At 43.7% G+C, this 27481-nt stretch overlaps 3 protein-coding genes across 4 annotated transcripts; all 3 read right to left on the bottom strand.

The window, feature by feature from the left end:
• Positions 1 to 1151: 1151 nt before the first annotated feature.
• Positions 1152 to 11897, bottom strand: LOC146638472 (transmembrane protein 182-like). The gene is made up of 5 exons (XM_085368743.1): positions 11593 to 11897; positions 4986 to 5109; positions 4364 to 4462; positions 2019 to 2156; positions 1152 to 1702 (listed from the first exon to the last, which is right to left on the bottom strand). Exons 1-5 carry the CDS (start codon positions 11764 to 11766, stop codon positions 1482 to 1484), a joined length of 756 nt encoding a protein of 251 aa, XP_085224869.1. The 5' UTR covers positions 11767 to 11897; the 3' UTR covers positions 1152 to 1481.
• A 565-nt stretch (positions 11898 to 12462) lies between these two features.
• LOC146638471 (sodium/hydrogen exchanger 2-like) lies at positions 12463 to 19087 on the bottom strand. 2 transcript variants are annotated; one of them, XM_085368741.1, is made up of 13 exons: positions 18841 to 19087; positions 18329 to 18551; positions 16514 to 16754; positions 16188 to 16438; positions 15871 to 16088; positions 15589 to 15785; positions 15414 to 15503; positions 15030 to 15100; positions 14716 to 14853; positions 14517 to 14613; positions 14272 to 14397; positions 13774 to 13837; positions 12463 to 12647 (listed from the first exon to the last, which is right to left on the bottom strand). In XM_085368741.1, exons 1-13 carry the CDS (start codon positions 19085 to 19087, stop codon positions 12463 to 12465), a joined length of 2148 nt encoding a protein of 715 aa, XP_085224867.1. The 2 variants fall into 2 exon arrangements, with proteins under 2 accessions (XP_085224867.1, XP_085224868.1); XM_085368742.1 differs by having other exon boundaries at positions 13774 to 13831.
• A 6050-nt stretch (positions 19088 to 25137) lies between these two features.
• LOC146638470 (uncharacterized) lies at positions 25138 to 26842 on the bottom strand. Its single transcript, XM_085368740.1, has 2 exons — positions 26651 to 26842; positions 25138 to 25808 (listed from the first exon to the last, which is right to left on the bottom strand). Exons 1-2 carry the CDS (start codon positions 26817 to 26819, stop codon positions 25138 to 25140), a joined length of 840 nt encoding a protein of 279 aa, XP_085224866.1. The 5' UTR covers positions 26820 to 26842.
• Between the last annotated feature and the right edge of the window lie 639 nt (positions 26843 to 27481).

The raw sequence follows: 27481 nt of genomic DNA, 5'->3' as shown, positions 1-27481 counted from the left end.
TTGCTATTAAATTATTTTCAGTGATAGTACACTTAACAGAAAACAAAGCTAATGTAAAACATGCCATTAAAGCTCAACTGTCACTGGAGACATCCGCTGGTCCAAGTCTGTCTGAGTGGCCAGCAATGGTAGCGACAACCACATCATCGGCCTCGCATGTAGCGCCACTAGCAAATCACTGACTGCATGCCACAGGCTTTGACTTCTTCTGTTTGTTTTTCATCTGTCAGACTGTCATCACGCTTCCTCAGATCAGAAGTGGTGCTTTTTTTCCCCCTGTGGTTGAAATCCTGTCAGAAACCAGCTGTGCTCAGCTGTTCAGACTTCCTGCTCAAAGGACCCAGTGTTCATTTGTTATGTCACAAAGTCGAGTCAGTTTTATTGATATATGTTGTTGTATTTTCTGCGCAGAAATAATTCCACACACAGAATTTCATTGCAAAGATGTTACAGTCGGTCTTGCATAAAGCAGCTCTAGTAACGATATTTAGATATTATGTGCACATGTATTTCAGAAATCAGTGGACAGTTTGATCACAGCGTGTATGTGTGTGTGTTTGCGTGTGCATGAACACACGTGTGTCGAGTCCTTTGAAGCAGACATACACCCCACCACTATCACTGCCGTTCTTGCTCCTCAGATGAAAGCTGATATGTGATCGAGAGTCCGGCCGCTTGTTTCCATTCAGAGCAGTGAAAAGGAAAGACGAGCTAATATTGTAGCACTTGTGATACAATCACACGTCAGCGTTTCTCCTTTTGAATAACACAAGAAAAGATTCCTATAGGGCACGGCTCATTTTGGGAATTATTTTTGGATTTAGCTGCACTCTGGGTTTGAAATCTAAATCTAAAGTTTCTGTAAAAGGTGGAAAAAAGAACAAAAAACCAGAAAGAAACAATAAAGCATGGGGGGATTGAATGAGGAGTAAAATGTGATTGGGGTGAAGGAGGCAGGTGGCTGGCCTGCTGTACACCAACCAAACCCACAAACAGCTGTTCATTTCTCAAAGCACCCTTGTGCCCCCCTCCATGCATCAATTCTCCCTCTCTCTTTCTGTCTCTCCCCCCCAATATCTTCCTCTTTCCCGCTCCACCCCCACCCTCTCCCCAAGCCTCCAGTCCACCCAGCCATTCCTGCCTCCCACCTCACTCTGCTGCAGCTAAACACACTTTGATCACGCGCCAGAATCAGGACACAGCTGGTTCACCCGTGCACTTCTCACCGTCTGCTTATCATTTGTGGCGATAGTAAAACATGGCAGCGATAACATGTTTAAGTAAATAGTGACATTTGAGGAGAAATTAAGCAAAGTGGGAGACAGACAGAAAACTTCCAGGAGACCCAAAGCAGCGGCAGTCTTTCCTGTATTTACATCCCAAAAACACGCTAATCCAGTCAAGTGCAGGACATAAAAAAGTCAGGCCTCTCCACCACCACCCGCTCCCCTCCTCTCCACCCTGTGATCCAGGCGGGCAGGTCACTTGCTGGCATGAATTGCACGGCCTACCAGCAAGAAGACCAAACCAGAGATGAGCTCCAGGGGCACTCCGGCAGCCGCCACCATGAATGACAGGCCGTAGAGGACTGAAACCTCAGCGTTCGGACATGTTTCCCCTCTCTCCTGAAGGATGTAGCTCTTCACATCCACCACCTCCATCCACAGGACGTAGAGCAGAAGCGTGAACAGGAACAGGCAGGCTGCGGAGAGAGACAGTATTAGAGAGACAGACACAGAGGCCGTCAGTGCTGTGAGTGGCTGCAGAGGAACGCAGCTCCTCTTCATCTCTACTGTTACCACGGCGGCAGTGTTTACTGCTGTCGTTATAGTGACAACACTGCAGAGTGACATCTGCTGCTCCGCGTGCCGGGTGTGTGTTTATCATGTGACAGGTATGAACAGCTGACAGCAGCAAAGGCTGCAGAATGAATGTGCGTCTGTGCATTCGTCTCTTATTTCACGCTACAGTTAGGACTTACACACACATAGATGCACAGGCAGCAGTCTATATTTTACCAGCAGCTAAGAGGAAGGCCCCGCCCAACTTGTAGAGTTTGTAGCTGATGAAAGGAACACCACAGACCAAGAGGAAGCCTCCAGCCAGAGCTAAGACGAGTCCGAGGATTATCAGCACGGTCCAGAAGCCCCGAAACACTGCAAGAAACACAAGCACAGCAGTGGAATCCCATAAGTGTTCTGCAAAGAAAGGGTGTTTTTGCTCAGGTTTTCAGTTTAATCCCAGCCCCTTGGATTCATTTGCTGACCGGTCCGCAAACAAGATGCTGAAGCCCAGGTTGCTCCTGTCGGCTGGCGAGTCTTGCATTCCTACCCAGGAATTTTGTGTATGTGTGTGAATGGAAGAATAGGAAACACATTGCAAAGTGCTTTGTAGAGCTGCCAAGGTTAAAAGGATGTCATATAAGAACGGATCATTTACATGTAAGAAGCTAAAGTCAGCATCCAGTTACTCTGGCTCTGAGAAAAAGAAAGCAAGAAAACTGCTCTTCCACATCAGTCATTACATGTTCATTTTGTTTGGTTTCAGTCACAGGAAGGCAACGCTGGTTCTGATCTTTTGCAAGAAGATTGGAAACAACCAGCCATCTGTAGATGTGGTTAAATGCTGTCCTATTTAACACACAAATAGAAGAGTGTTTCCCATCTTCCCATAAAACGCTTAGCAAGAAAGCACAAAAAAGTATTTCCCAAAATAGACTGTTCCTTCAGGCTGGTCCTTTAATAACTTCGATATGGTCCTGATACATTTAGGCTGTAATATGAGCACTTTTTGACTGAATAATAAATACCAGATTAAGTATTTCTCTGCTAAATCTTTACTGCTGTAGCAAAGATGGGATTTACTACTGCTATATATGTGGGGACCTACAGATGAGGCCAAAATTATTAAGCGTTGCTTCTTTTAACGGATCGAAGGAATTTGTTATACAAGTGTCAAGAACAGGAGTGAGGAGTATCCTCAATAAATTCCAAGAAACCCACAGAGTACAGAACACGCCTGGCAGTGGTAGGAAGTGAAAGATTTCAAAGATTCTGGAAAGAAAACTAGTGAGAGATGTTTCTAGAGAGCCCAGAATAACTGCGAAGACACCCATGAATGATTTAGCCAAGTTGGGAATTGTAGTCTCAAATGAGACAATCACTAGAGCCCTGCACAGGAATGATGCGAGATTGGAGACCAGGAAAAACTTCACTTCTGCAGAAGACACGCCTTCAAGCCAGACTGCGGTGTGCTAAGGACACCCTAGAGACAGATAATGCACACTAGAAGAGCGAGAAGAGGAGATAAAACTAGAGCTCTTTGTCCACAGACACTTTGCTGATGTTTGGAGAAAGTAGTGAGAGTTCTACATCTCAAAGGACAGCGTCCCCACAGTGAAACACGGTGGTGGGAGGATCATGATGGGTGGATGCTTCAGTGGGTCTGGAACTGGGAATCTCATCAAGGTGGAAGGAATCATGAAGTTTATGTGAAGATTTTAAAAGCATTCAAAAACAAACCTGAGTCTGGGTCGTCTCTTTATCTTTAAACACAACAACAACCCAAAATATGTCGCTCCTGGGGAACAACTACCTCCAGAACACCAAAGTAAATGTTACTGACTGGCCAGTTCAAAAAAATGCAAAGCCCTGACTTGAAAATCACTGTGGGATGAACTGAAAACCAGGGTCCCTGCTGGAAGACCATCAAATCTGGAGAGCATGTGAGACATGTTGAAAACTACAACAAACGACTGCAGGCTGTTATCCAGCAAAAAGAGTAAACGACTGACTGTTAGCATCGAGGAGGTAATTATTTGGAACCTGGTAGTTTTTGTGAAATAATTTTGTTTCTGTGTGCAAAGCAAAAATAATGTAAGCATCCAAAATAAAACAAGGATGTTCGGACAAGCTGTGCTAAAAACAAGTTATCGCTCTGTTAAACAGCATTTGGGAAATACCCATATTTTTATTCAAGAGTAAAAAATATTTCTCAATCATGTATCAAAGATTTGTATCAAAGATAATTTTACCTGAAGTTTAGGAGTGAGACTACACCTTAAGCACTCCTCTTCTAAAAACCTGTACCTGCTCCAAACACCTGTCTGTTCTCAATTTTAGGTCCCACCCTCCCCGTCTTTCTCTCCGTTTCCCAGATAGGCACTTGGTGTATCCGGCATCCTCATATCAGTCTTCTCCAAACCTCTGCCTCTCACCCAGCTGGCGTCAAATAATCTATCCACGATTATTTGTACATATTTTGTTGTTCATAAAATGTCTTGCATAGATTTGACCTCACTACTGAACAACAGGAAACAGAAAGACGTGTGTCCATGCAGCATATATTTGAGACTGTGAATTACCTGCTGTGGGGTCATAATTTGGATGAGGGACTTGTCCAACTGCAACCGGTAGCGGGAAGAGGTAACCATGGATGCAAACCTTAGACTCTGGCTGGTTTGCTATAGTTAAAAAAATGAGAAAGGTTTACAAAAATAATCACTCAAAATAATGGGCAAAGGTCTATAACCACAATAAACAGCAGACATATTAAGGCTTACACATAATTCAGTACTGACTTTATTGTTGCCTTTTATTTCCCATCATTGACTAGATTTTCTAAAAGCAGTGTCTGAATGAGTGGCAGAAGCACACTCAGCTATCGGGCCACTTGAATAACAATATGCTCAATGGTTGTTCTGGATTTCTTTTTCAATTCAGTGATGAAACATTAAGTGCAGCAGAAAATAAAAAAGACACAAATGCAAAATGCAGTCGGGGGAAAACAAAAAGCCCCAAAACACCCCATAAACAACATATTTTAGCAATCCTTTACATTTACTGTCATATATGGGCATTTTTCTTTTCTGCACTTGTAGCATGTCAAGGAGACCGCAGTGTTGAGCAAGGGACACGCAACCACATTGGACAACTCCCAAGAAAACCTTTGCTCAGCTTAACTAGAGGAAAGTTTCGCCTACGTACTGAAGAGAGTGGCCAGCACTGCGTGCGTCGTGGGCTCCACCTGAAACGCACAGCGCCAGAAAAAGCCCTCGTGGTGCAGCGTGAGGGAAGGAGGGGAGGTACTCGCTTCTTCCACCAACAGCGTCTAAGAAAAAGAAATGGAAGACAGACTGACATCACACAGATAGATGCTCGAATACCTAAAGATGGATGAATCCCATTTTCTGTCAGCGCTGTCAACACGTCTGCGCTCGCGGCTCTGTGTGATTCCCTACTTCACTGGAGCCACGGCATCAAACGTGGTTCTGATTATGGCCTGCTGGTCTGTGAGGTTTTCGAGGGGGAACTTATATTCTCTGCTCGCTTGTCAGAAATATGATTGATGGCGCCGAATAACACAACAACTTTAATCATCCTGTTTTATTGAAAATGAAAGACTTTGTTTCTGTGATGTTACGGAGGAATTCACTGGGGGATTAGCTTTTATAAATATATCCCTTACGTTGCACTCTTTGAACTTTCACACAAGTGCTTCATGGGAGAATAAACTGGAAAATTAAAGGGCCACTCCACTGATTTTACACATGAAGCTCAGCCGGCTCGTCAGTGAGAGTCCTACTCGCCGTGTAAAAACAGTCATATCAAGGTGCCACAGTTTTGTCAAACCTTACCCCGAACCGCTTTTATTTTACAGCTGGCAGTCGAAGTGATGGACCAAAAATATAAAATTTATGAAATACACTCAAATTTTCAGCAGCATGCTGATAGCAGCAAAAGGTTATCAAGGATGTCAGTGTGTGATGACTGGGTGGTCCACAGCTGTGGTCCAGACTGAAAGATCTCAACATCTGGGTGGATTACTCTGACATACTCTATATAATCCCTGTTTTTGTCTCCTATTCATGAAATAATACCTCGGCTGCTTATTTGCTTAATATCAGCATGTTCATATTTTAACCAGAGCCATGCTCGTCTTCACAAAGATGCTACTGTAGTGTGTATGATGGGATGCTGTGTCACAAACTCTGGATGTGAAGTCAGAATGTAGGTGTGTAATGAGCAGGGAGGGTTTGATGAAAGGTGCATTTGGAGGTATTGTGGTAAGATCATAAACGCTCCGTCTCTGGGCTGGGACCCGGACTGGGCCTCGGGGGCTTGGGTCCTGGTTGGTGTGTTGCCGGGGTTGTGGGCGGGTGGGTGCATGGGGGCCCAGCCCTGGAGCAGGGTGCCGCCGGTGCGTCGAGCCACCTGGGGGGCTCTTCAACTGGTGGGGGAGATTGTCACATCTTGCAGGAGCTTTCCTCTCCTCAGGAGCTCCCTCTGCAGGAGGGGGAGATACAGGAGAGGTGGAGGAAGATCTCAGCCTGGGTGTTTATTGTCTTATGTAGTCTGGAAGATGAGTGGATGGTGGGGTGGGTGCAGTTTTCTCTGTGGTGGGGTTGGGTGGACTGTCCCGGGCTCTGTGGGGCCGGGCGGCGCTGCTGCACTGGGCCCGGTCTGGATGGGCCTGGGCCCCCTTTCCCTGGCGGGTCGCGGAGTATGGGGGTGCCTACTGGGGTCAGCGGGGGAGCTGGCCCCAGGGAGGGGTCACTTGCCCCTCCCTTCCTTCCCTCCCCATCTCCAGCTGCCTCCCTCTTCCCGCTCCACCACAACCACCCACACATGCAGGGCCTTGGAGTAGGGGTATGTCACCAGGGTGCAGAGGAGGCTACCCCCCCTCTGTCCCCTTCTGGATGCCTCTGCCTCAATTTTATCCCACAACTTAGACATTCACATTACTCACACTCTCATTACACATACATATAGGATCTTGGGGGTGGGCACGATACACGGAGTCCAAAGTACCATCAGGGTGTACACCCCACCCCTGGCATCGTTGCCCACCTCTCAATTTTAAATACACGTAGACATTGAGGGCTAGCAGGAGGGACCATGCGCTTACCTGCTGCTCTCTGGCAGGTAGCTCCAAGCCCTCCTGGGTTTTAAATGCACCTTAGAACACACATGCATCAACATTACAATGAGCGGGTGGAGGGAGGTTTGGAGTCTTCTCTCACCCCCGTTCTCTGCGACCTGCTGGAGCAGGGGGGCTAGGACTAGGAGGAGGAGTTGGCCGTCCGACTGCGGTCTGGAGTGTGGAGCCTTCCTGCTGCTGCGGAGTCGGGGCGGTCTGCCTCCCCCCACCGCAGGGAAAAGGGAAACACCACCTGGGTCTGGGTGCAGTTCCCCCCTCCAGGGGCGGGGGCACCTAGACCCGGTTTGTAGAGTACGCTTGGGGAGTGTGATCGTGTGTACAACGTCTCTTTATGTCTGTCTCCACGTTGGTTGAGTGTGGAGTAAGTGCATATGAGAGCATGAGGGTGGGAATGGATGTTTGTATCTGTGTGTGCCTGTATGTCTGTGTCTATATGTCAGGTTGGGTGTCAGGCGCCACCTCTCTGGGGACATCTCAGGCCCTCCAAGGTTTGGAGGCCTATCTCCCCCTACCACCACTTCCCCTGCCAGTGGCGGACCCCCTCAGACATCGGTGCGTTGGTGGTTCTTTGTGTCCGGGGATGGGCGTCCAGGTACACACCGGCTCACTCCTTGGCGGCCGCTTATCGGGGCCTGGAGCCTGGGGCTCGCTCGGGCCACTTCGGAGGTGGGGTGCCCCCGGCCTCTCGGCCTGGGGCTCGGTCACTCAGGCGCAGCTGGCTGCCGGCGGAGCTCACGGGCGCGTCACTGCAACTCCCCCTGGCTTCTGCTCCGCGGCTGCTGAGTGAGCCCTCATCTGGGACTCTCCTCAGCTCTTTCCGGGACAGTGGCGCAGCTGCCCCTCTGTTGGTCTTCCTTGGTCTCTTGTGTTCTGGGGGCCTCTGGATGTCTGGAGTTTTGATCTCCTCCACACCTGCTTCACGCCCTGGAGGACGGGGCTGTGGCCCCCCCACACCCTCTAGCAGATTATTACATGAAGGAACCTTTTAAAAAACAAAAAACAAGCGCGTCCATGCTCACAGGTGTACACACGGGTGATCACACCCACAAACTACACCCTTTTTGGCTCCTACCTCAAAGCACACTGTGTTCTGTTGATCTTATGTGCTGCACAATAATGTTTAACATTTAGTATTTACTGTCATATTCCCATATATCATTGTGATGCTGTTTATTCTATTACTCTTGTTCTCTTCTGCTTGCTTTCTTTTTTCTTTCTCAGCAGGTGATCCAGGTGATTGATATATGCATTTTTTTTTCTCTGCCCGTTCTGTTGGTTTTTGTCTTTTGCCCTTCTCCCCCGTCCCTCTTCTCAGCTGTTTCTCTTTCCCTCTTTCTTTCTCCCCTTCTTTCCCCCAGTCAAGTCTGTCCCGTATTCAGTAAGTGAAAATAAAATAAACAATAAAAGGTGAATCAAATGGACCATTACGGCAAGGCTGGGATGGTCAGTTTGGTAAAGTAAATCCGTTGGGCATCTTTCTTTGCCTTTAGACAACAATTCTGATGGCAAAAGAGCCAAACGGGACAGGCCAAAAAAAAAAAAAAAAAAAAAGATCATAAAGGCCACTAAATACAAACTACAAGTCCACATGTCTCTTCTAACTCCTCTCCTGCACACTTTACAGAAGTGCAGTCACCTACAACAGGAAGGCCAAACATAAGGTCCGGGGGCCAGAATCAACCCGGCAACAGCTCCAATCAGGCCCACTGATTTTGAACCTTTAACTGTATTTTCATACGTTTTACAGCTTTTCTGATGAAGACCTCCAACAACTCGTAAAGTACCAGTGAGGACAGTGCAGGGAATGAGCAAGCTGAACTTTTTCTGTACTTTTGCGAATTTATCATGTGGAAAGACTGAGGCGTGCTGTTTAAACTGCACTTCTTGTTCTTCTCATGGATTTAATGTTTGGATCAAAGTCTTTACACTGACAGAAAGGGGAGTTTTACTGGTCCAGTCTATTTAAGATCAAACTGGGCTGTACTAACCACTATGTAAAATGAGTTTAGACATCCCTGGCCTCCCACACGTTTGGTCAGAGTGTAATCGGTCAAAAAAAAAAAAAAATGCAGTGGTTTCCAAATCAGGAAGACTTCTGATAATGATTGTCAGTCAGCAACTTTTACTGGATTCACAAATGCAAGACCTTTGCTATGCCATTAAAGAGACAAAAACATATTTTTTAAAAACACTCCAGTTGAACTTATCTAAGAGGCAAAGTGGAGAACTGTAGCCTGACTGCTTTCTCTTGCAGGCCAAAGAGGTTAAGAGTCCTCTGCCCTGACACGGTTAAAAGTCAGTACCTGTGTTGGTATGGAAGTAGATTAATAATGGATTGTATTTATATTAGAGATGGCACGATACCACTTTTTTATGTCCGATACCGATACCGATATCATAAATTTGGATATCTGCCGATACCGATATGAATCCGATATAGTGTTTTTTAATCAACAAAACTGTTTTTTAAAATATCTTGCTGCATTTTGCAAGTCTGCAAGTTCATACTCAAGTTTAAAACAACAACTACACTAAAGCTATTCTGTTATACCTGTATACAAAAAAAATATTTCATAGTTCAGCAATACTGATCAATCTAATAAACTTAGACCTACACCATCCTCCCTATTCTGGTATTTTAAAGAGTACTTAGTGTAAATATTAAGCAACCTAACTAATAGGGTTCCAACTCCCAGCAACAACAAAATTAAATAAATAAAAAATAGGGAACCACCCCTCACGCTCCACCTCATGATGCTTAATCGACGTAATCAACCTTAATTTGATGCAGTGTGAAAAAAAATGCACAGAAATCAATTATTTTTCAAGAAATATTAAATAGATTCAACATCTTTCTTCAACAAAATTGCAGACTGCACAGATGGTACCTTCCCAAAGTAAAAAGTACTATAGCTTACTAGGGTATATATATTAGACTTAATAGTCACTATATACAGTAATTGACTTCTATTCATTTTACATCAAATTAAAACTTTGGGTGTCAGATAATTATTTATTAAAAGCTAGACATTTTAAATGAGAATAAGAAAGAAAAGTATGTCTTTGTGCCCCCTTTTCCCAGTTAATGCCCTATCGGCCCCCCTGGCTAAACTTTGCTAGATCCGCCCCTGCACAGTTACCAGCCGTCAGCTACGTAGAAAAAGATCCTGGTGTAGAAAGTAATATTAAATAAATTCTAACAACAGCTTATCAAGCTTAAACGTGCTGCTGTTGTTCAGCCGCTGGTTTGCTCTTTCTGGCGCAAAGTGGACCAAAAACAAACGAGAGACAGACTCGTGACAGAAAAGCCGATCAGCTGATTTAAGCAGTTTCACGATTGAAGTAGCAGCCGGAGAGCGAGAGGCAGTCGCTTGTTAAGCTTAACGTGGGAATGCTTTACAAACATTCAGAGATGGACTTACACACTTGCTTTACTTCTCTCGGGGATAACTTTGTCGGAGATGAAATGCCAGGTTGCTAGCGAAGCTCCACATGCTATCCAGACCGGTCCGCATGCCACAGCTGCTCTATCACGTGATGCATACATTCTGAGGTGAGTTACGGCGTGTTGCAAGTTTTGTGAGGTGCTTTCGTGATATTTAATGGATCGGATTACATTTTTTATTTTTCTCCGATATCCGATCCAGTAATTTAGGTCAGTATCGGACCGATACCGATACGTAATATCGGATCGGTCCATCTCTAATTTATATAGCACTTTTCAAGGCACCCAAAGCGCTTTACAATTCCACTATTCATTCACACACTGGTGGAGGCAGCTACAGTTGTAGCCACAGCTGCCCTGGGACAGACTGACAGAAGCGAGGCTGCCATATCGCGCCATCGGCCCCTCTGGCCAACACCAGTACGGTAAAGTGTCTTGCCCAAGGACATAACGAGCAGGACAGAGAGCCCGGAGATCGAACCGGCAACCTTTCAGTTACAGATGCGCTTCCCAACCCCCTGAGCCATTAGTGAGCATTACTCAGGTAACCGGTAATGCTGACCAGTGGATTCAGGTTCTGGAGCAAAATATGCTGCATTGCAGTGTCTTGTTTCAGGGAAGGTCTTGCTTATTTCAACAAGATATCAGCAAACAACGTTCTGCATGTATTCCAGTATGGGTGGAGCTGTTGCCCAGTCAAAACATTTGGAGCAAGATAGGTTCAAACTGCTGGGCAGCTGGAATCCTTACAAGAAAGAATAACGCTACTGCCACGTTTCAAGAATTCGATATTGCAGCAAAGCATCTGACCCAGCTTTTATGAAACATGCCGGTAGCATCAAAATCTAAACTTATATTTTTTTCTTTTAAAAACAAAATCCCTCTGCTTCAACATTTGCTGTTTTCCTTGTTCTAGTTTTAATTAAAACTCATATGTTCTGTGATTATAAATGTGTTTTGCACAGCCTCCCAGCTTCTTTGGAAACAAGGTTGTAAATTGCTTCAGGACATCTTTAAATATCTTATAGTGGCACAGCAGCGAGTCCACAGCACCTGATCGGGTTTCCCCGTTTATTCTTTTTGTGGTTTTCACGTGTGACCAGTTAAAAATAATATTTTCGGTTGCTGTTATTGAATTGATGTGTTTTGATGGAAGTGATCAGTGATTGCTTACAGTATGTTAGGAATCGCACTTCTATCTGTCCTACCTCAGTCCTGTTGGCATCTTTGTCCCCCATCGGTGTCGTTTGTGTTTGCCATCTATATGGTCCGCAGTTGTCGCTTGCGACCAGCCAGTAGTCAGTACCAAATGCCAGGAAGAAACACAGAGTCCCTATTACCCCAAAAATCCCCCCAGACAGGGCTGCAGCTCCCACCCTCATAACTCCGGCCTTTACCCCGCTTTAAAGTATGATTCCTCTTAGCTTTTAGTCTTCAGGTCAGTGACTCCTTACTTGTGTCCACTCTGAAGGCTGTCTGCCCAGTCCCAATCCTAAAGAACATGACCAGCCTCTCTCAGCCACTCCCTGGCATGCTGGGAGCTGTGAGGAAAAAAATGCTACAGTAACCGAGCAGGTCAAACAGAGGGAGGTGGGGGGACAGGAGTTATTTTAGGACGCAGTAAGCCTGTCCTCGTCAGATTACCAGTGTATGTATTTTGCTGTGCATTTGTAAAGGAAACAAGGAGAGGAAAGATTGGCGTGAGGACGGTGTGGGCAGCAGGTATCAGCATTTATGACTGCGAGGTATTTGTAATGTTGGTGTTACTCTGGGAATGGTGCTTTGAAAATGAATTAGGCTGGAGATGCAAGAGTTGTTCAAGAGGTGAAACATAGAGCTGAGAAAAGCTTTATTGTAGCCAGCAAATAAATAAATAAAACCATTAAATTCATTTTATGAGGAATTTACTTGGGATGCATCCATGAAATTGCTGAAGACTTCTACTAGTTCTGCTTTGCACCTCACAACTCTGTGCTTAAAGGAATACGAGGTACTTATCACTTCAAATGATGGAACACGCTGAGTTCTTTGCTTTCATATGTTTTTCTCCCTCCCTCCCCGTGTCTCACAGTCTGCATTCATTGCTGCTTCTCATTCTCCAAAACAAAGCTGAGGTGTTTCCTGGCGGCTCTCTCCACGGTTTCTTGATGTTTTGGAGAGACTAGGTTTTCTCTAGCAGCTTTTGGATCCATTGATCTAGTCTGAGCCGGGCCAGCTGAGTCTGAGGAGTCCAGGAGAGTGGATCGTGGGCTTATGGAGCACACTGCCAAGAGGGAAGAGGGTGAAGTGAGCTCAAGAGTCACAAAGTCAAAAAAGCTTCTGGTCAAAGATCAGGAGGGAGAGAAATACTAATAAGCTGTTTTTTTTTTTTTTTTCCCCTTTCTTTTCTTTAAGTTAGAGCAGAAAGTTTGAGAGACAGCAAACACACAGTTAAAAAACTGCATGAATTAAAACACAATTTTGCAGAAGTAGACAGGATGACTGAGTTTTAATCTTACGTACTAACTAGCAAGAAAAGCAAAAAGCCTTTAAAAGTAAAGCTTTCCATTTGTTCAACATAAGTTTGATAAACAGACATTTGAAAAAGAAAGTGGTTGTCGGACTCTATGCGATCACATAAAAAAAACAAAGTGCACCCTTATTGGTTCCATATGAGGGGAAAGTAGCAGCCTTAATTCATAATTTTGGTCATGTAGCCTGGAAAGTAGCAGCCTGGAGAAACTGCAAAAAACCAAAGAGCTGCATGTCCGACTCCACAGGCCTCAGTTAGCATGTTAAATGTTAAACTTCATGACAGAATGGTTGGCGAGATAAGTTATGGCTTGTTTTAAAGTGCCAGGAGAAAAAACGACCATGGCAGCATGGTTTAGTTTTGAAAAGCTGCATCTGAACAAACAACTTCTGAAACAATGTCATTTGGACAGACCAACAAGACCGAATTTGAGCTGTCTCACCATCTTGCAGTTATTGAGTTTAACTCAGTGCACCAAAGTCATCTAGAGTCAAATATAATGCTATCTGAGAGCTAAAGTTTGGCTGAGAGTAGGTTATTTGGCATGGTAATGATCCCAAACATCGAGGTGTTACCATGGCTGAGCCAAAGTCCAGACATCAGCTTCATTAAAAACTGTGGTGGGACATTCAGAGAACCTGCAAAACCGCAATGAACTGAAGCAATGATGTAAAGAAGAGCAGGAAAAATGTATTGACAATGATGTGAGAGACTGATAAGGTCATACAGAGAATTAATGATTCAAGTTATTGTTACGTAAGTTGGTCCTACAAGCTGCTGAATCATGCAGAGGACTTGGCTGTTTTTTTATAGGACTGCATAGAGTCCTGTCAAGACTTTCTGTTTCACATGGCTGTGCATCTGGCTGCGTCTTTACCTGTGTGAGATCTGCTAAGTCCAGTTCTCACTCTCTGTGGCTCACTTAGCCCACCATCCTCCCCCTGCAAAAGTAGAAATACACAGTACAGCACCATGGAGGATGTTCTCTACTCTGATACCGACACTCCATCATTCACGTAGAGTTTAAACAGATTCCTAAACTTGGATGCAGTATTTCAACATGAATCCACCAAGCCACAGGTGTCGAACTCCAGGCCTCGAGGGCGATGTGTCCTTGATCCAACACAGCTCATTCAAATGGCTAAAGTACCTCCTCAATAAGTCTTGAAGTTTTCCAGAAACCTGGTAAGGATCTAATCATTTAATTCAGGTGTGTTGATCCAGGGTGAGATCTAAAACCTGCAGGACACCGGCCCTTGAGGCCTGGAGTTCGACACCCCTGCAACCCTGTGAACTTACTCTCCTAACCATTCAGTCTTTTTAATTCTGTTCAATAAAACTCGAACATGAGGAAATGCAGGTAGTTTGCATGCACCTGAAAGTGTGTGATTGTGTTGTATGAGTATCTTTCTCCCAGACTTTGGTGTCTGTAAAGGGGCTTCCTTGTTCTGTCCACCGATGTGTCCTGGTGCAGGGTGTGTCTGCTGTAGGCTGGTGTCTGCTGGAGTGAGGACACATGCATGAGCCCAGAAGTGTGGAGCTGAATTATACACATTGTGCAATTTCTAAGTTATAGTAGCTGGAACTAGGAAATAGCTAACAGTGGCATAGAAACTTTACCTTGTTGTTGAAGTTTTGGAGGTTTCTTGAGAGGATGCGCCTGATGCTTTCCATCTCCTCCGGTAGCAGAGGTCGCCCTTGGGAGCGAGGATCCACTCTAGGTTTTTAGAAAACCCTGATTATGGTCATGAACCTTTCTTCCGTTATTCTGGGAACTTTAAGGACAAACACTGACACAGTCCAAAAACCATTTTCTTACATCGGCGGGGCCTCCTCCTCGACTCCCCTCTGCTCCCGTCTCTCCAGCTCCTGGTAAACTCTGAGGATGCTGGAGCTAGCCTGGCGGTCGTTACGGATGAGGAAACGGCGAAGGTACTTCTTGTTGAACTGCTCAAACCTCACACACACACACACAAGCACACAGATGGCAATACTGTGACTTGTAGAAAATGTGCATAGTGTTTGCTGCCACCTGCTGGTCATTTCATATTTTATCTTTTTATATGCACAACAAACGCTTTATGATAAAACACAAGCAGAAGGCAAAGTAACAGTTAAACACGGAAAACTAACTTGTCTTTCCAGTAGTGCTGCCCCCAGTAGCCAACCACATCCTCTATACCTGCCACCAGGTGATCTATGAGCTAACAACAAACAGGATTATTTGCAGATAACTTCCAAAAAATGATATCCTTTGGAAGTATTGAAAGAAATTCATGAAACAGGCTGCTCTCTGTGCACCATCCACTTCAGTGCATCCTTCAAACATTGTATGCTTTGCATAGGAAAAAACCGAACTCACCTTGTTTCCTTTTGGTTAGTAAGCCTTGCTCTTCTGAGATCATAATCCTTGACAGTCTTTGCTAATTTACTGATATCTAAAAATCAGTAGTGTCCAGAGTTATCTACAGCCCTATCACAAATCCACACTTAGCTGTGATTCCTGTGATCTCTCACCCTGCTGTGGATCTCCTCGCTGAGAGTAGGCAGAGCTCTCTTCTTCCTCTTCACATACAGTAGCTCCACCAGAGGCTTGATGGTCATCCCCTGCAAACCAGACTCAGAAAATAAAATCCACCTTCAAACTATGACAAACTTTTTTCCTTACAATTCACGAACATGTTTGCCCCACCTGTACAAAGACAGTAAAGAGAATGACCACGATGGTAGTGGTGATGAAGAGTCGTTTCTTTGGGAAGTCATCAATCAGGAAGACCAGGGAAAAACAGATTGCCCCTCTCAGGCCACCGTAGGCGATGATGAACTGGTCTCGGAAGGTCACGGCGTTCCTCCGGAGCTTGTTCACAAACGCGGTCAGCAAAAGCACGCCTTTTAAGAAGTGAGAAAGAGTTTAGATATCCACTTTGCTGATCTTGTGATATAACTTGTTTTAAAGTGCGGGGAAGACTTATACCCGTGGCCCTCCAGATGAGACAGAGCAGCAGTGTAGAGCACACAAACGGCCAGCTCCACATGTGGATGTCCTGTATGGTGGACACTCCCAGGAAGGTGAAGATTAAGGTCTCGCTCACGCTACTCCACATCTTCAGAAAGTACTGGATGCTGGTGTTGCTGCGCTCCGACACATTTGCTTCCACGTACTGTTTCATTGTAGCAGCACAGGTCACTATGCTGCAGGGCAGGGAAAGGGGAAGCAAAGTTAACTAATGTTTATACTAATGTGTACAATTTGTGGTCTTTGGGATTCAGATGATTCTGAGCAGCACTCACGCCATGATCCCAGAGAGGTGAAGCATCTCTGAGGTAAGGTAAGACAAATAGGAATAGAGGAAGACAAAGAGCGGGGCGATGACTTGGGCCCTGGAGGTAAAACGTGAGGTGAGGGCTGCCAGCAGGCCGAAGAAGAGACCTACACACAAGCCCCCGATTCCGACCACCACCACCCTGCAGCCCCCCAGCAAAACATCCAGCCCTGACACTGATGGCAGACGGAGGAAGGACTCAAAAAGCTTGTAGAGCACCTGAGAGGAAGAAACGTTTATGAGTATCAAGTGTTTCATTTAGGTACCTGAAACACGCACCGCTTCTCTCCTCACCACAGTGACAGCGTCATTGAGCAGTGACTCTCCGAACACCAGGATATGCAGCTGTTCGTTAACTTGCATCTCTTGGAAAACAGAAAGCACCGCCACTGGGTCTACAGCAGCGATCAGGGAGCCAAACAGCAGGCAGTGGAGCAGAGAGACATCTCCTAGTGAGCTCTGAGCCAGCAGGCAAACACCGTACAGAGACAGGCCGATGCCCAGGACGTTCCACAAGGTCCCCAGCACTGCATACCTGCACATGCACAAGAAACCAGCTTTAAGACACCTGCTCCAGGTACCTTTAACAAATGCTCGATGAATATCTGAGTTTAGCCACTCAGGTCCACAAAAATAAGCTCAAAATGTGACAAATGTGGTAACATATGCAGTGCGTCATGTTTATTTTGAATATTCAATGTGATTCCTAAGTTCATGGTCAGTTCTTAGTAATCTTAGAGTTCTTCCTCCCTCAGTGTCTCGTCTTCTTCTGTGTTCATTCAGCCTTGTCTTCACGTTGTCTTCATGTCTTGTCTCTGTGTTTTGTGTTCCCCTGTCAGTCATGTCTCCAGTGTGTGTTAGTCTTCTTCTCTGTTTTTATTGTACTTCCTGTTTTATTTTGACAGTCTCTCATCCTTGTACAGTATGTTCAGTTTTACTTCCCCTGTCCTATTAGTCTGTATAGGTTCCAGCTGTGTTTACAATTGTTGCCCATCCTCTCGTTAGTTTCTAGTTTATCTTTTATTAGTTTCTATTTGTTATTGTTTTTGTATTTTATTTCAAGCACCGTGTTACAGCACATGAAACTGCCTCCTTTAGTTCACTCCCTTTGTTTCATCTGTCTGCCACACAGCCATACATGACACAGAGGGGTAAAATGATTATTAGGTCTCCTGCTGAATTTGTAAGTTCACTCACTTTCAAAGAATTGAAGAGTCTCTATTTTTGTTGCAGATAAATACAACCAAATAAAACCAGTACCGGTACCCAAAAAAAAAGAAGATCTATCCATAACCACGGGAAAAGAACCAGGGAAACCAAGTTAACAATAAAAACGATTTTAAAAAAATAACAATAAAAACCAATAAAAACCCTGAAAACCATAAATTTCACACCCAAGCTTCAACTCTTGCAGCCCGGTACCAAACGGCTCATGGACCGATACCGGTCCATGCCCCGGGGGTTGGGGACCGCGGCTTTAACCCATTCCAGTCAAACAATCCTGTGACTCTGTGGGAGGCAGAAATCTGGCTGGGCTGTAGGAAACCAAATACTCATTTCACTCAGTGACATGCAGGGATGTTTATATCTTGGTTCTCTCCATTAAAACTGTCCAATTCTTGGTACACGATCAAAATGATGAATTAAGCAGGAGATCAAATAATTATCATTTGGATGTTTCAAATTTCAACCCTGAGCCTGAACCATGAAATAATTGCCACAAAATTCAATTGTTTTTGAAAGTAGAGCATTCATTAAATCATTTGAAGAAATTTAAACAATAAATAAATAAAATATAGATTTCTGTTTGTGAATTTCAATTTGTATCATATTTGGTGCATCATGACTTCTTTTTTTTTTGCAATTTATTCTTTTGAATTTTTATTTTATATTGTGTAATTTACACTGATGATTCAGACGTAGAGGTAGAAGAAGGCTTTAAAGGGTAAAACCAAAATAAAGAGTCTAATTCTGACTTTTAAATCAAACTCTTTCTACTCATATTTTATGTGGAAATGGCGTACTTTCATTCTGTTCAACGCAATCTGCATACGAATGCCTCCACACACACGCACACACACAAAAATCAAACATTTTAAAGCTACCAACCAGAGGATTGTACCAAGGTTTTCAAAGAACAGCCTGCCTGGCAGGAAGTATCCCGCATCTAACACGATGGGTGGCAGCAGAAAGAGGAAGAAAGCATCGGCGCTGAGAGTCGGTGGAGCAGAGTGGCGCACCCCATAGATCACACCTCCAACCAGGAGGCCCACCATGATGAGGACGCAGCTTTCGGGGACAACTGCAGGGACTCGACCTGACCAGTGAAAACCTGAGGGAATGAGAAACGGAGAGGGAGTAAAAGGAAATCAGCAGGATCCGAACTTTGTGGAGTTCTGACTAAATCGCTCTGTAGCTATACCGAGGGAGGACTACTACCATTGTACTCAGATAAACTCTTTCATTGATAGAACAGATTGTTAACTTGAGGTTTGGTGTGAGTTTTAAAAAATCCTGGAAATAACTAGAAATGTAGAAAAATAATAGATATTATATACATTATATTATATATGAAAGAATCTGGCTTCTCGTGGATGAGTGTGAGCACAACTGAGGCTTACCCAGCTTGGCCAGTGAGGCCAGCATGATCCACAGCACGATCTCAAAGGGAGCCTGTACGTGGTGATAGTCCATGCTGAACACCCTCAGAGCCATGGGTAGATCCACAGACAGGCTGCCATCGCTACTGTTGGTGCCCAGCGAGGGAGGCAGATTGTGGGGCAGAGGGCTCCCATCGGGAGAGGTCACAGCCAGACAGCCCAGCAGACTGGCAGAGAGCAGCAGAGAGAGAGTCCACAGAGCAGTCATCCTGCAGCCATGCTGGGACAACAGCAGAGAGAGGCAGAGAATAGGAGTGGGACTATGGAGATGGGGGGTGGGGGCGAGACACACAAAACAACCTGACTGGGACTCATGCAGCCACTAATGTGCACAGGAATCCCTGAGCTAGCAATGATACCAGCAGCACAGAGCTCAAGGGGTGTGTCACACACACAGACGGTCTCATCAGCAACTCAAAGAACATTACATCCATTTCCTGAAAATGAACCCTAACTGGAAGCCAAAACAAAACCCAAAATATGATTATTTCCATTACAGGGAATTGCTATAAGTCCACAATATGTGCCTGTGTACACACATTTGTGTCCCCACGGCATAAGTAATGCAAGTACACATGCACAAGATTCAGCCAGGGTATTAGCACTGATGGTTTGTTGTGCACAAAGCTTAGATAGATTGCAATAATTGTTAATATATTTTGTTTACCTAGCAGAGAAAGGGCTTCTCCGATAATGGACTCATTTTCAGTGTTTGTTCTCATGCTGTGGTAGCAGTGCTTCATTTGGTGGAATTTGTGTTCTGCTGTGGCTTATTTGATTTGCAATCTTTCATTTCAAACAAGCAACTTATTGTTGATGCGGCATGTTGTGATTATTGAAATAGTTTGAATTACAGTTACAAATATGTTGCCTAGTGGTGAGAAAAAGGCTTTAATTATCAGCCAAGACAGTATCTCTTCCTCCCACTGGCTTCTTATTAAATTCGGTTTATCGTCTTTACATATTTTATGCCAATATGCGTGCAGTCCGTCAGTTCCACTGCAAACACAAGGATCTGTGTCAGAATAAGCCTTCCACTGTATAAGTGCACAAAAATAATTGGTTTAGTGAGTTTAGTTGTACAGGTCATTTACACAGAAAACAAACAAAAAGTTAAAAATATGTTGCTTGTGTGACTTGTTCCCTTTTCCAAAATGTTAGGCAGATGGCATGTGATTTTTTTTTTTCTGTTGCTTTAAAATCTGTTTGTGCTTCTGGAAAGTTGTTAGTTGTTCTTCTCCAGTCCAAGAGAACATTTAAAAGCTAAGAGTTGTTTTGGTTTTTTTACACACCCTCACTACCTCAGTGATTTTGCCCTTCGTCCCTTCTTCCCTACAAGTGAACTCACTGAGGATCAGACCTCTCCACCTCTGATTAACACACAATGCCTGACTGCAACTTCTGGCCATGTTAGAAAACAGCTGGAGAAACTAAGAAGCAGCAAGTCCGTTTGTGACTCTAAGTCATATTTACAACCCGAGTCTGAAGCAGGAGAAGATACCATTGAAATGGAAAAAACATCCTGTTTGATTCCTCTACTGGAGAAGTTGACAAAGTCCAAACTTACTGACTATCAACCTGGCGGACTTCAAATCGCGTGTGAGGAAGGTGATGGGAAGACATGTCAGTCCACGTCAGACCAGAGATGAAACATCTTGACCCTCTGCAGTTTACACACAGTCCATCATCTACATGCTGCACAGCGTTTAATCATTTTACACGATTCAGCCACTGATACAGACAGAGGAGGTAATATCAGTAAACACACCCTCCATCGCATGGATTGCTGACAGACAGGCGTTGCTCCGCCCAATCTCACATCCGTGGACTGTGCAGTTATTCCTGTTCCCCTTGTTCACCTTAGACTTTCAGTACAACTCCAACTCACGCCACCCTCAGAAATATTCTTTGATCCTGGAGTGGTTGGATGTAAGTAATATATAATCAACTAACTTGCCATTAATGTATAAAAATGAATGTACACTGAACAAAAATATAAACGCAACACTTTTGTTTTTGCTCCCATTCCCCATGGGATGGACGTAGAGACCTAAAATTCATTCCAGATACACAATATAACCATCCCTCCCAAACAGTGGTCACAAATCAGTCCAAATGTGTGGTAGTGGGCACATCTGCTATATTGAGATAATCCATCCCACCTCACAGGTGTGCCACATCAGGATGTTGATCTGACATCATGAGTAGTGCACAGGTGTACCTCAGACTGCCCACAACAAAAGGCCACCCTGGAATGTGCAGTTTTGTCTCACAGCAAAATGCCACAGATGCCACAAGCAATGAGGGAGCGTGCAATTGGCATGCTGACAGCAGGAATGTCAACCAGATCTGTCGCCCGTGCATTGAATGTTCATTTCTCAACCATAAGCCGTCTCCACAGGCATTTCAGAGAATATGGCAGCACATCCAACCGGCCTCACAACCGCAGACCTCGTGTAACCACACCAGCCCAGGACCTCCACATCCAGCAGGTTCACCTCCAAGATCGTCTGAGACCAGCCACCCAGACAGCTGCTGGAACAATTGGTTTGCACAACCAAACAATTTCTGCACAAACTGTCAGAAACCGTCTCAGGGACGCTCAACTGCATGCCCGTCGTCCTCATCGGGGTCTTGACCTGACTCCAGCTCGTTGCCGTAACAGACTTGTGTGGGCAAATGCTCACATTCGATGGCGTCTGGCACGTTGGAGAGGTGTGCGCTTCACGGATGAATCATGGTTCACATTGTTCAGGGCAGATGGCAGCTGAGAATGTCCCAGTTCTTGCATGGCCAGCATACTCACCGGACATGTCACCCATTGAGCATGTTCGGGATGTGCTTGACCGGCGTATACGACAGCGTGTACCAGTTCCCACGAATATCCAACAACCTCGCACAGCCATTGAAGTGGAGTGGACCAACATTCCACAGGCCACAATTGACAATCTGATAGACTCCATGCGACGATGTGTTGCACTGCATGAGGCAAATGGTGGTCACACCAGATACTGACCGGTTCTGGGTCCCCAGACCCCCAATAGCGCAAAAAACTGCACATTCCAGGGTGGCCTTTTGTTGTGGGCAGTCTGAGGTACACCTGTGCACTACTCATGATGTCAGATCAGCATCCTGATGTGGCACACCTGTGAGGTGGGATGGATTATCTCAATATAGCAGATGTGCCCACTACCACACATTTGGACTGATTTGTGACCACTGTTTGGGAGGGATGGTTATATTGTGTATCTGGAATGAATTTTAGGTCTCTACGTCCATCCCATGGGGAATGGGAGCAAAAACAAAAGTGTTGCGTTTATATTTTTGTTCAGTGTAAATTCTATAATACATGATTGGGAATATCAGCACAAACAAACATTATAAATTCGGATCTTTCTAACAAGGTTTACTTTTTTTTCCCTAAATCCCTTTTCATTCATCTTTTACTTTAACAGTAGTAACTTAAATACCAAGTTACTTGTTCACAAGAACATTTAATGACACAGAGTCACTGTTCATCACACCTTACACATACACCTGTGCTATAAGTAGAGATGCCCTCTCATCTGAGTGTTTTCACTATGTAGTTTTGTATTGCAAATTCATAAGAATAAAGCTACTAATTCTTAATTAATTTAATCACTTCATTAATTTTATTTGCTTAGAACTCAATTTAATTATAGGACATGTAAAGCCATGAATGTTGTGTAATGTAGGTGTACACACCTATAAACGGTGGAAACTGTCTTGTGTATCAGACTTGACTGAGAGCCTCCTGCCTGCCGTCCGTCCTGTTTCAGGTCAGACAACTGCTCTGAACTGACTTGAATCTAAATTTCTAATGTTGCCTGTGTGCGAGCCTAAATCAGGTATGCCATTTTAATTCAGTTATTAAGTTGCAGATAATTTAGTTTTATGTTTTAAAAAAAATCTATTTTCAGTCATGGGTTTTCATATCACTTGATTTTGCTAAAGCATGAATTAATGTCCTGTAATCCCTGTAAACAGCATGCATCATGGATACCAGTACACCACATCCTTTTGATGATGCCGGAACCTGTTAAAGTTGAATAGCTTCCACTTTCTACCACAGGACCTTATATAACTCCTGCTTGCTTCTGCCTTTACTGAGGTCTAATCAACCAGCTGAAAACACTTGTGTAATTACACTGGATAGGGCCCCTAATAAGGTATAATGTTATCAATGTGAAGTGGGGAAGTGATTCAAAACATGAGGTAGCCTACACTGCTCAGGGATACCTCTGTAGTAGTTGGTATGTGGCAATATTAGCTTTGCTAATCAGAAAAATTAAAAAATATTTTAGTAAATAAATTGTGTGATCCTGAACAGGCGTGAGTTATGAATAAGGACTTCAAATAGACAAAGAGAGGGCAAAAATGATTAGAATAGCATGAATACTGGGCCAGAGTGAATAATAAATACTTGAAATAGCTAGCTAAACGTATAGCTAAAAACAGCTGAAACTGTTAGCTAACGGGCTGGATTAACATATTGTGAAACACTAAACTGACGTTAAATAGCATAGCAGAAAAAAGTAGTGGTAGAATTGTTTCATAGTTAGCTAAAAAATAATGATGATAATAACAAGTTAGCTACAAGAATATCCAAAACATTTAACCATCATTGACATAGCATTACCTTTAGCTACGCTTAGCTAAAGGTAATGCTAAGCATAATCTGAAAGTCATTGAGAAGTGGTTTAAATAAAAATGAATTCATGATGAAGTAAAACTCTTAAAAATGAATTGATGAAAATGATTATAAATTTGCTGGTAATGGACAGATAGTAAAATACAAAGACTGTAGCTCAGAGCAAACTGACCAAAAAAACCCACGGACTGATAGTTTGACTTGGTTGAAACAAGTGTTAAGTTAGACTGGGTTCAGATGAACACATTTAACAACAAACATGAGGTATTTGAATCCATCTCAATAGACTTCAAGCTTATATCAGATGAAACATAATAACTTAATTTCCTCTGTTCACTCGGTTTGGGACTAATACATCTCCCACAAGTTAAATCTAATTTACCCCTGTTCTTTGTCTTTGTATTCAATTTTTAGATTAGCTCCTCTAAATTACCTTGGATTTACCTGCCATAATCTCCACACAGAGGCTACATATAACAAAGCCTGATCACACTGCCAATTCTAATCTATTAATTACAGGATAACCTCAGTTAAATCTCTGTTTTCCATCTCTTTTCACAGATGAATAGCATGCCTTAGGCTTCCAAAGATTATGTTGGTGCATGTTAATGAATTACCATTAACCTCACTGCAGGATGCCTACTTGTGAGGACGATTTGTGTTTTCTCTTAGCAGCCAGATCAATCATATTTCTTGAGACTGCTGCTCTGACAGTTGATGCCAAAGCTAGAGTGATCTTCGGGTCCCTTTAAACAAAAACCTAACCACTACTAATAATAATCATGGTGGAAACAGCTGTACTAAAGCCTATTCTCTAAACTTAACAAGGTAACATCTTTCTCAGGACTACAGGAAGAACCTGCTTTCTCCTATTCCTTTATCTGCCAGCGGAGATCAAACTAGGTGATGTGTATACACCCGTGGAAATCATCATGGAAACCTAATCAGACACGTTTGCATAGAACTGGTCGATAACATGTAAAGTTTGTGCTTGTGTTAAAGGGGGGCCTTGTCGGTGGGGTTGTGTTTAATCTCTGTTGCTAACATGCCAGCATTATCACCTTTTTCTCCTGACCTCTATTAGATATCAGGCAGTCCGAAGGCTTTTTGTAATCACACTTGAATCAGTTATTTGGTAGCAAAAACCTTTGCACACCATATTTTTTCATAGCGCACATAAATGTCAATATCCAGCCTTCTGCTGTCTAAGTAAGTAGATGGGTACAAGATGGCTTTACAGGTGTTGGTAAAAAGCAACAGATTAATAAAACGCAGTTGTAAACAACCACAAGCTGATACTTTGTTATATCTTGCTTTATTATAAATCAAACACTTAACACATTCCCAACTATAAGTCAGTAAAATCCATTTGAATGTATAACAAGTAGCTCCCCGGTTGTGTAATACTCAAATCTAACAGAAGATGGCATATGAAAGCAACTAAGTTTCAGGCATCTTAAGCAAGAGAGCAAGGCTTTGTATAAAAATAGCACTGATATAGTGGATACAATTGTGTGTGTGTAAACTTGGGTGTGAAGCACTGAAGCAAAGTCGTCTAGGTCACAATATTTAAAGCTTTTGCAGGATCATTGCGGATGAGGATTTTCCGCCTCTGAAATCCTCAACACTGGGGAGCTGAAGTTGGAGGAGCAGGGCACTAAGTTATGGGTGTTCAGATAACTAATTTTACTGCTGCTGTCTTCTGTGCTTTCTTCCATGCATCCCAGTAATGAGTCTGGCCCCTCTGACTGGCTGCTAGGCTGCGGCGGGGGCACCAGGCCGTGCAGGAGGCTGTTCCCCAGGTGGGAGTTGCACCGAGCTAAGTTCTCAGTTAGATGCTGCATGTACACCTCCTCCAGCTGTTTCTCCAGCAGCCCGTTCAGCACCGAGTTAGACATGGGCTCTAGCCCCGATCCAGGCAGATCCAGGCTGATGTTCACACTGTCCCCCATTGCTAGATAACCCTGGTCTGGTATGGATGGTACTGAATTCTGTGGCTCTTGCTGGGCTGTGCTTGGACAAACTTGAGAGATGGGAGACTGGATGCAGAAATCATGCTGGCTGACAGCAGTTCTCAGTAGATTGTGTGTGATGCGGCCTGAGTCAGCCACCTGCAGGTCTGGATACTGTTCCAGCAAGCTACAGTCTTCTATGTAAAGGGGGTACAGGTCAGTAGGGATTGAGAGGGCTACAGGTCTCTGAGGCACCACTTTGAGAATCTGGGGTTGGCTGGAGTTTAGATCTTCCTCTATGATCCCTGATTACAGAAGAGAAACTGGTTACATGCTTGCTTACAATTTTTTCAATATGGGTATTATTAGTTTTAGATTCAACAAGTTTTTACCTTTAAAATATCATAAATCCACTGTCACCTGTACAACACTTTATTCTATTACGTTCAAAAAAAGGTTATAATAGTTAAATAAAAAGAGAATAAAAATCACACCTTTGAACAAAAAAAAACTCGAAATGAAGTGATTTTGTGAAGAAAAATAACTAAAATAAAATAAAACAAAAAGTATAGAGAATATATTCATAGTTTGTTAGTTTGCTAAAATTTGATCAAAACTTGCCTGACGATTCTTTGACGGAAACATTTTGGGTTTTTACAAGACTGTGAGTTCACTGCTTTCAGAAGGTTCTGTGTTTTTCGTGTAGTTTCTGTACTGCTTTTCCTAAATCTAACCTCTGACATCTGCCCTCCATACAATAAGAATTCACGAAGACTAAAACTAACACAAACTAACCTAAAACTAAACATGTTCAAACTATAAATAAATAACCAGAATGAGCAAACTCTGCCTGGAAATGAACCAAAACTTAACTGAATTAAGAGAAAAAGCTTTTTGTTGTGAGGCGTTAGTTCTATCAACTGCACCACCAACCATTTTAAACCAGTGACTGTTGATGTGTGTGTGTTGGTAAGTTTGCATTTAACAAAAAGAGGAAGCTTGTTAGTTAGAGGGAACTAGACTGCAGCAGGATACAAAGTTACTGCATAAACCCCACTGCAGAATAACTGTCTGTCACACTAATATGGGACAGTTGTTCCAACATGTTTTGTTGTTTGTAATCGCAAAAAAGGCTTCTTTTTTTTACCTGCTTCTGCTGAATGCACCCCTGGGACTGCAGAGCTCGAGTCAGAGCGAGCACAGTTGGATGGATCAGCACAATGACCACTTGTCTGCAATCTCCTTTGCTTGGAATTGGAGGCAAACTTTCTCTCCTCCCTGTACACCAGCAGTCTGAGAAAACCTTCAGCCAACATGCCCGCCTAGTAACTGGCCTTCTTTTTCCTCTGCCTCTTTTGCTTCTTCGGTCACTTGCATGCACTAATGGCACTGCGTGACTGTAAGTGCGGTTATAAAGATCTCCAGTCTGGTTTCACTTCTGCATATAAGAACTGCCCCCTCCACCTTCCCGCCCCGGCACTTCCTTTATTTAATCTATAACCGAAAATCTGAGTTAAAAAAATGAGAACAGCTCATTTTTACATAACAGGATAAGTTAACATCGTCAGGTTGAGGAGCAGGTGGTATCCTGCTCCGTTACTTAAGCAAAGGAAAAGTTCAGTTCAAGTAACAGTCATTCATTCAAAGTCAGAGAATAATTATATTTAAAGTCTGTGGAAAAGTTTATATAACGTGGCGTTTAGTGGCTAATAACCTCAGAATCAGACCCAATTCAAAGAGTAACAATCAAAATAACTCTGCTGTGATAAACGAGGTAGGCTGTTTTAGTTTGAAAAACAGCAGTCTGATACAATTTCGTTTCGTTTTCCTTGAAACAGTTATGTAACTGACATCATATGAGATGTTTATATGGGAAATCTTTTCTTTTGGTTCTATTGATCATATAACCATCCACAAACCTTAAGAAACCTCGAAAGGAAGGTTTACGCATCTCACCTTAGGACTCCTGTCCTTACCA

The sequence above is a fragment of the Diplotaxodon limnothrissa genome, linkage group LG2, assembly GCF_057381915.1.
Source record: "Diplotaxodon limnothrissa isolate DT_005_m linkage group LG2, D_limnothrissa_male_GT1.1, whole genome shotgun sequence".
Classification (NCBI taxonomy): Eukaryota; Metazoa; Chordata; class Actinopteri; order Cichliformes; family Cichlidae; genus Diplotaxodon; species Diplotaxodon limnothrissa.
The sequence above is the reverse complement of the archived record's forward strand: the minus strand, read 5'-3'. Positions and strand labels throughout refer to the sequence as shown.

What these genes read in the sequence shown, in the direction of transcription:
- LOC146638471 (XM_085368741.1), bottom strand. Translation starts at nt 19,087, where the DNA reads ATGACTGCTCTGTGGACTCTCTCTCTGCTGCTCTCTGCCAGTCTGCTG. An exon ending in AACCTTGGTACAATCCTCTG is followed by an intron (nt 16,755 to 18,328) that starts GTTGGTAGCTTT and finishes GTGCATGTGCAG; the next exon opens with GTATGCAGTGCTGGGGACCT. An exon ending in CAGCACTACTGGAAAGACAA is followed by an intron (nt 14,854 to 15,029) that starts GTTAGTTTTCCG and finishes TGTGTGTGTGAG; the next exon opens with GTTTGAGCAGTTCAACAAGA.
- LOC146638472 (XM_085368743.1), bottom strand. Translation starts at nt 11,766, where the DNA reads ATGAGGGTGGGAGCTGCAGCCCTGTCTGGGGGGATTTTTGGGGTAATA. An exon ending in AGTGCTGGCCACTCTCTTCA is followed by an intron (nt 4,463 to 4,985) that starts GTACGTAGGCGA and finishes TTTTAACTATAG; the next exon opens with CAAACCAGCCAGAGTCTAAG. An exon ending in AAATTATGACCCCACAGCAG is followed by an intron (nt 2,157 to 4,363) that starts GTAATTCACAGT and finishes TGTTTCTTGCAG; the next exon opens with TGTTTCGGGGCTTCTGGACC.
- LOC146638470 (XM_085368740.1), bottom strand. Translation starts at nt 26,819, where the DNA reads ATGTTGGCTGAAGGTTTTCTCAGACTGCTGGTGTACAGGGAGGAGAGA. An exon ending in GGTGCATTCAGCAGAAGCAG is followed by an intron (nt 25,809 to 26,650) that starts GTAAAAAAAAGA and finishes TTCTGTAATCAG; the next exon opens with GGATCATAGAGGAAGATCTA.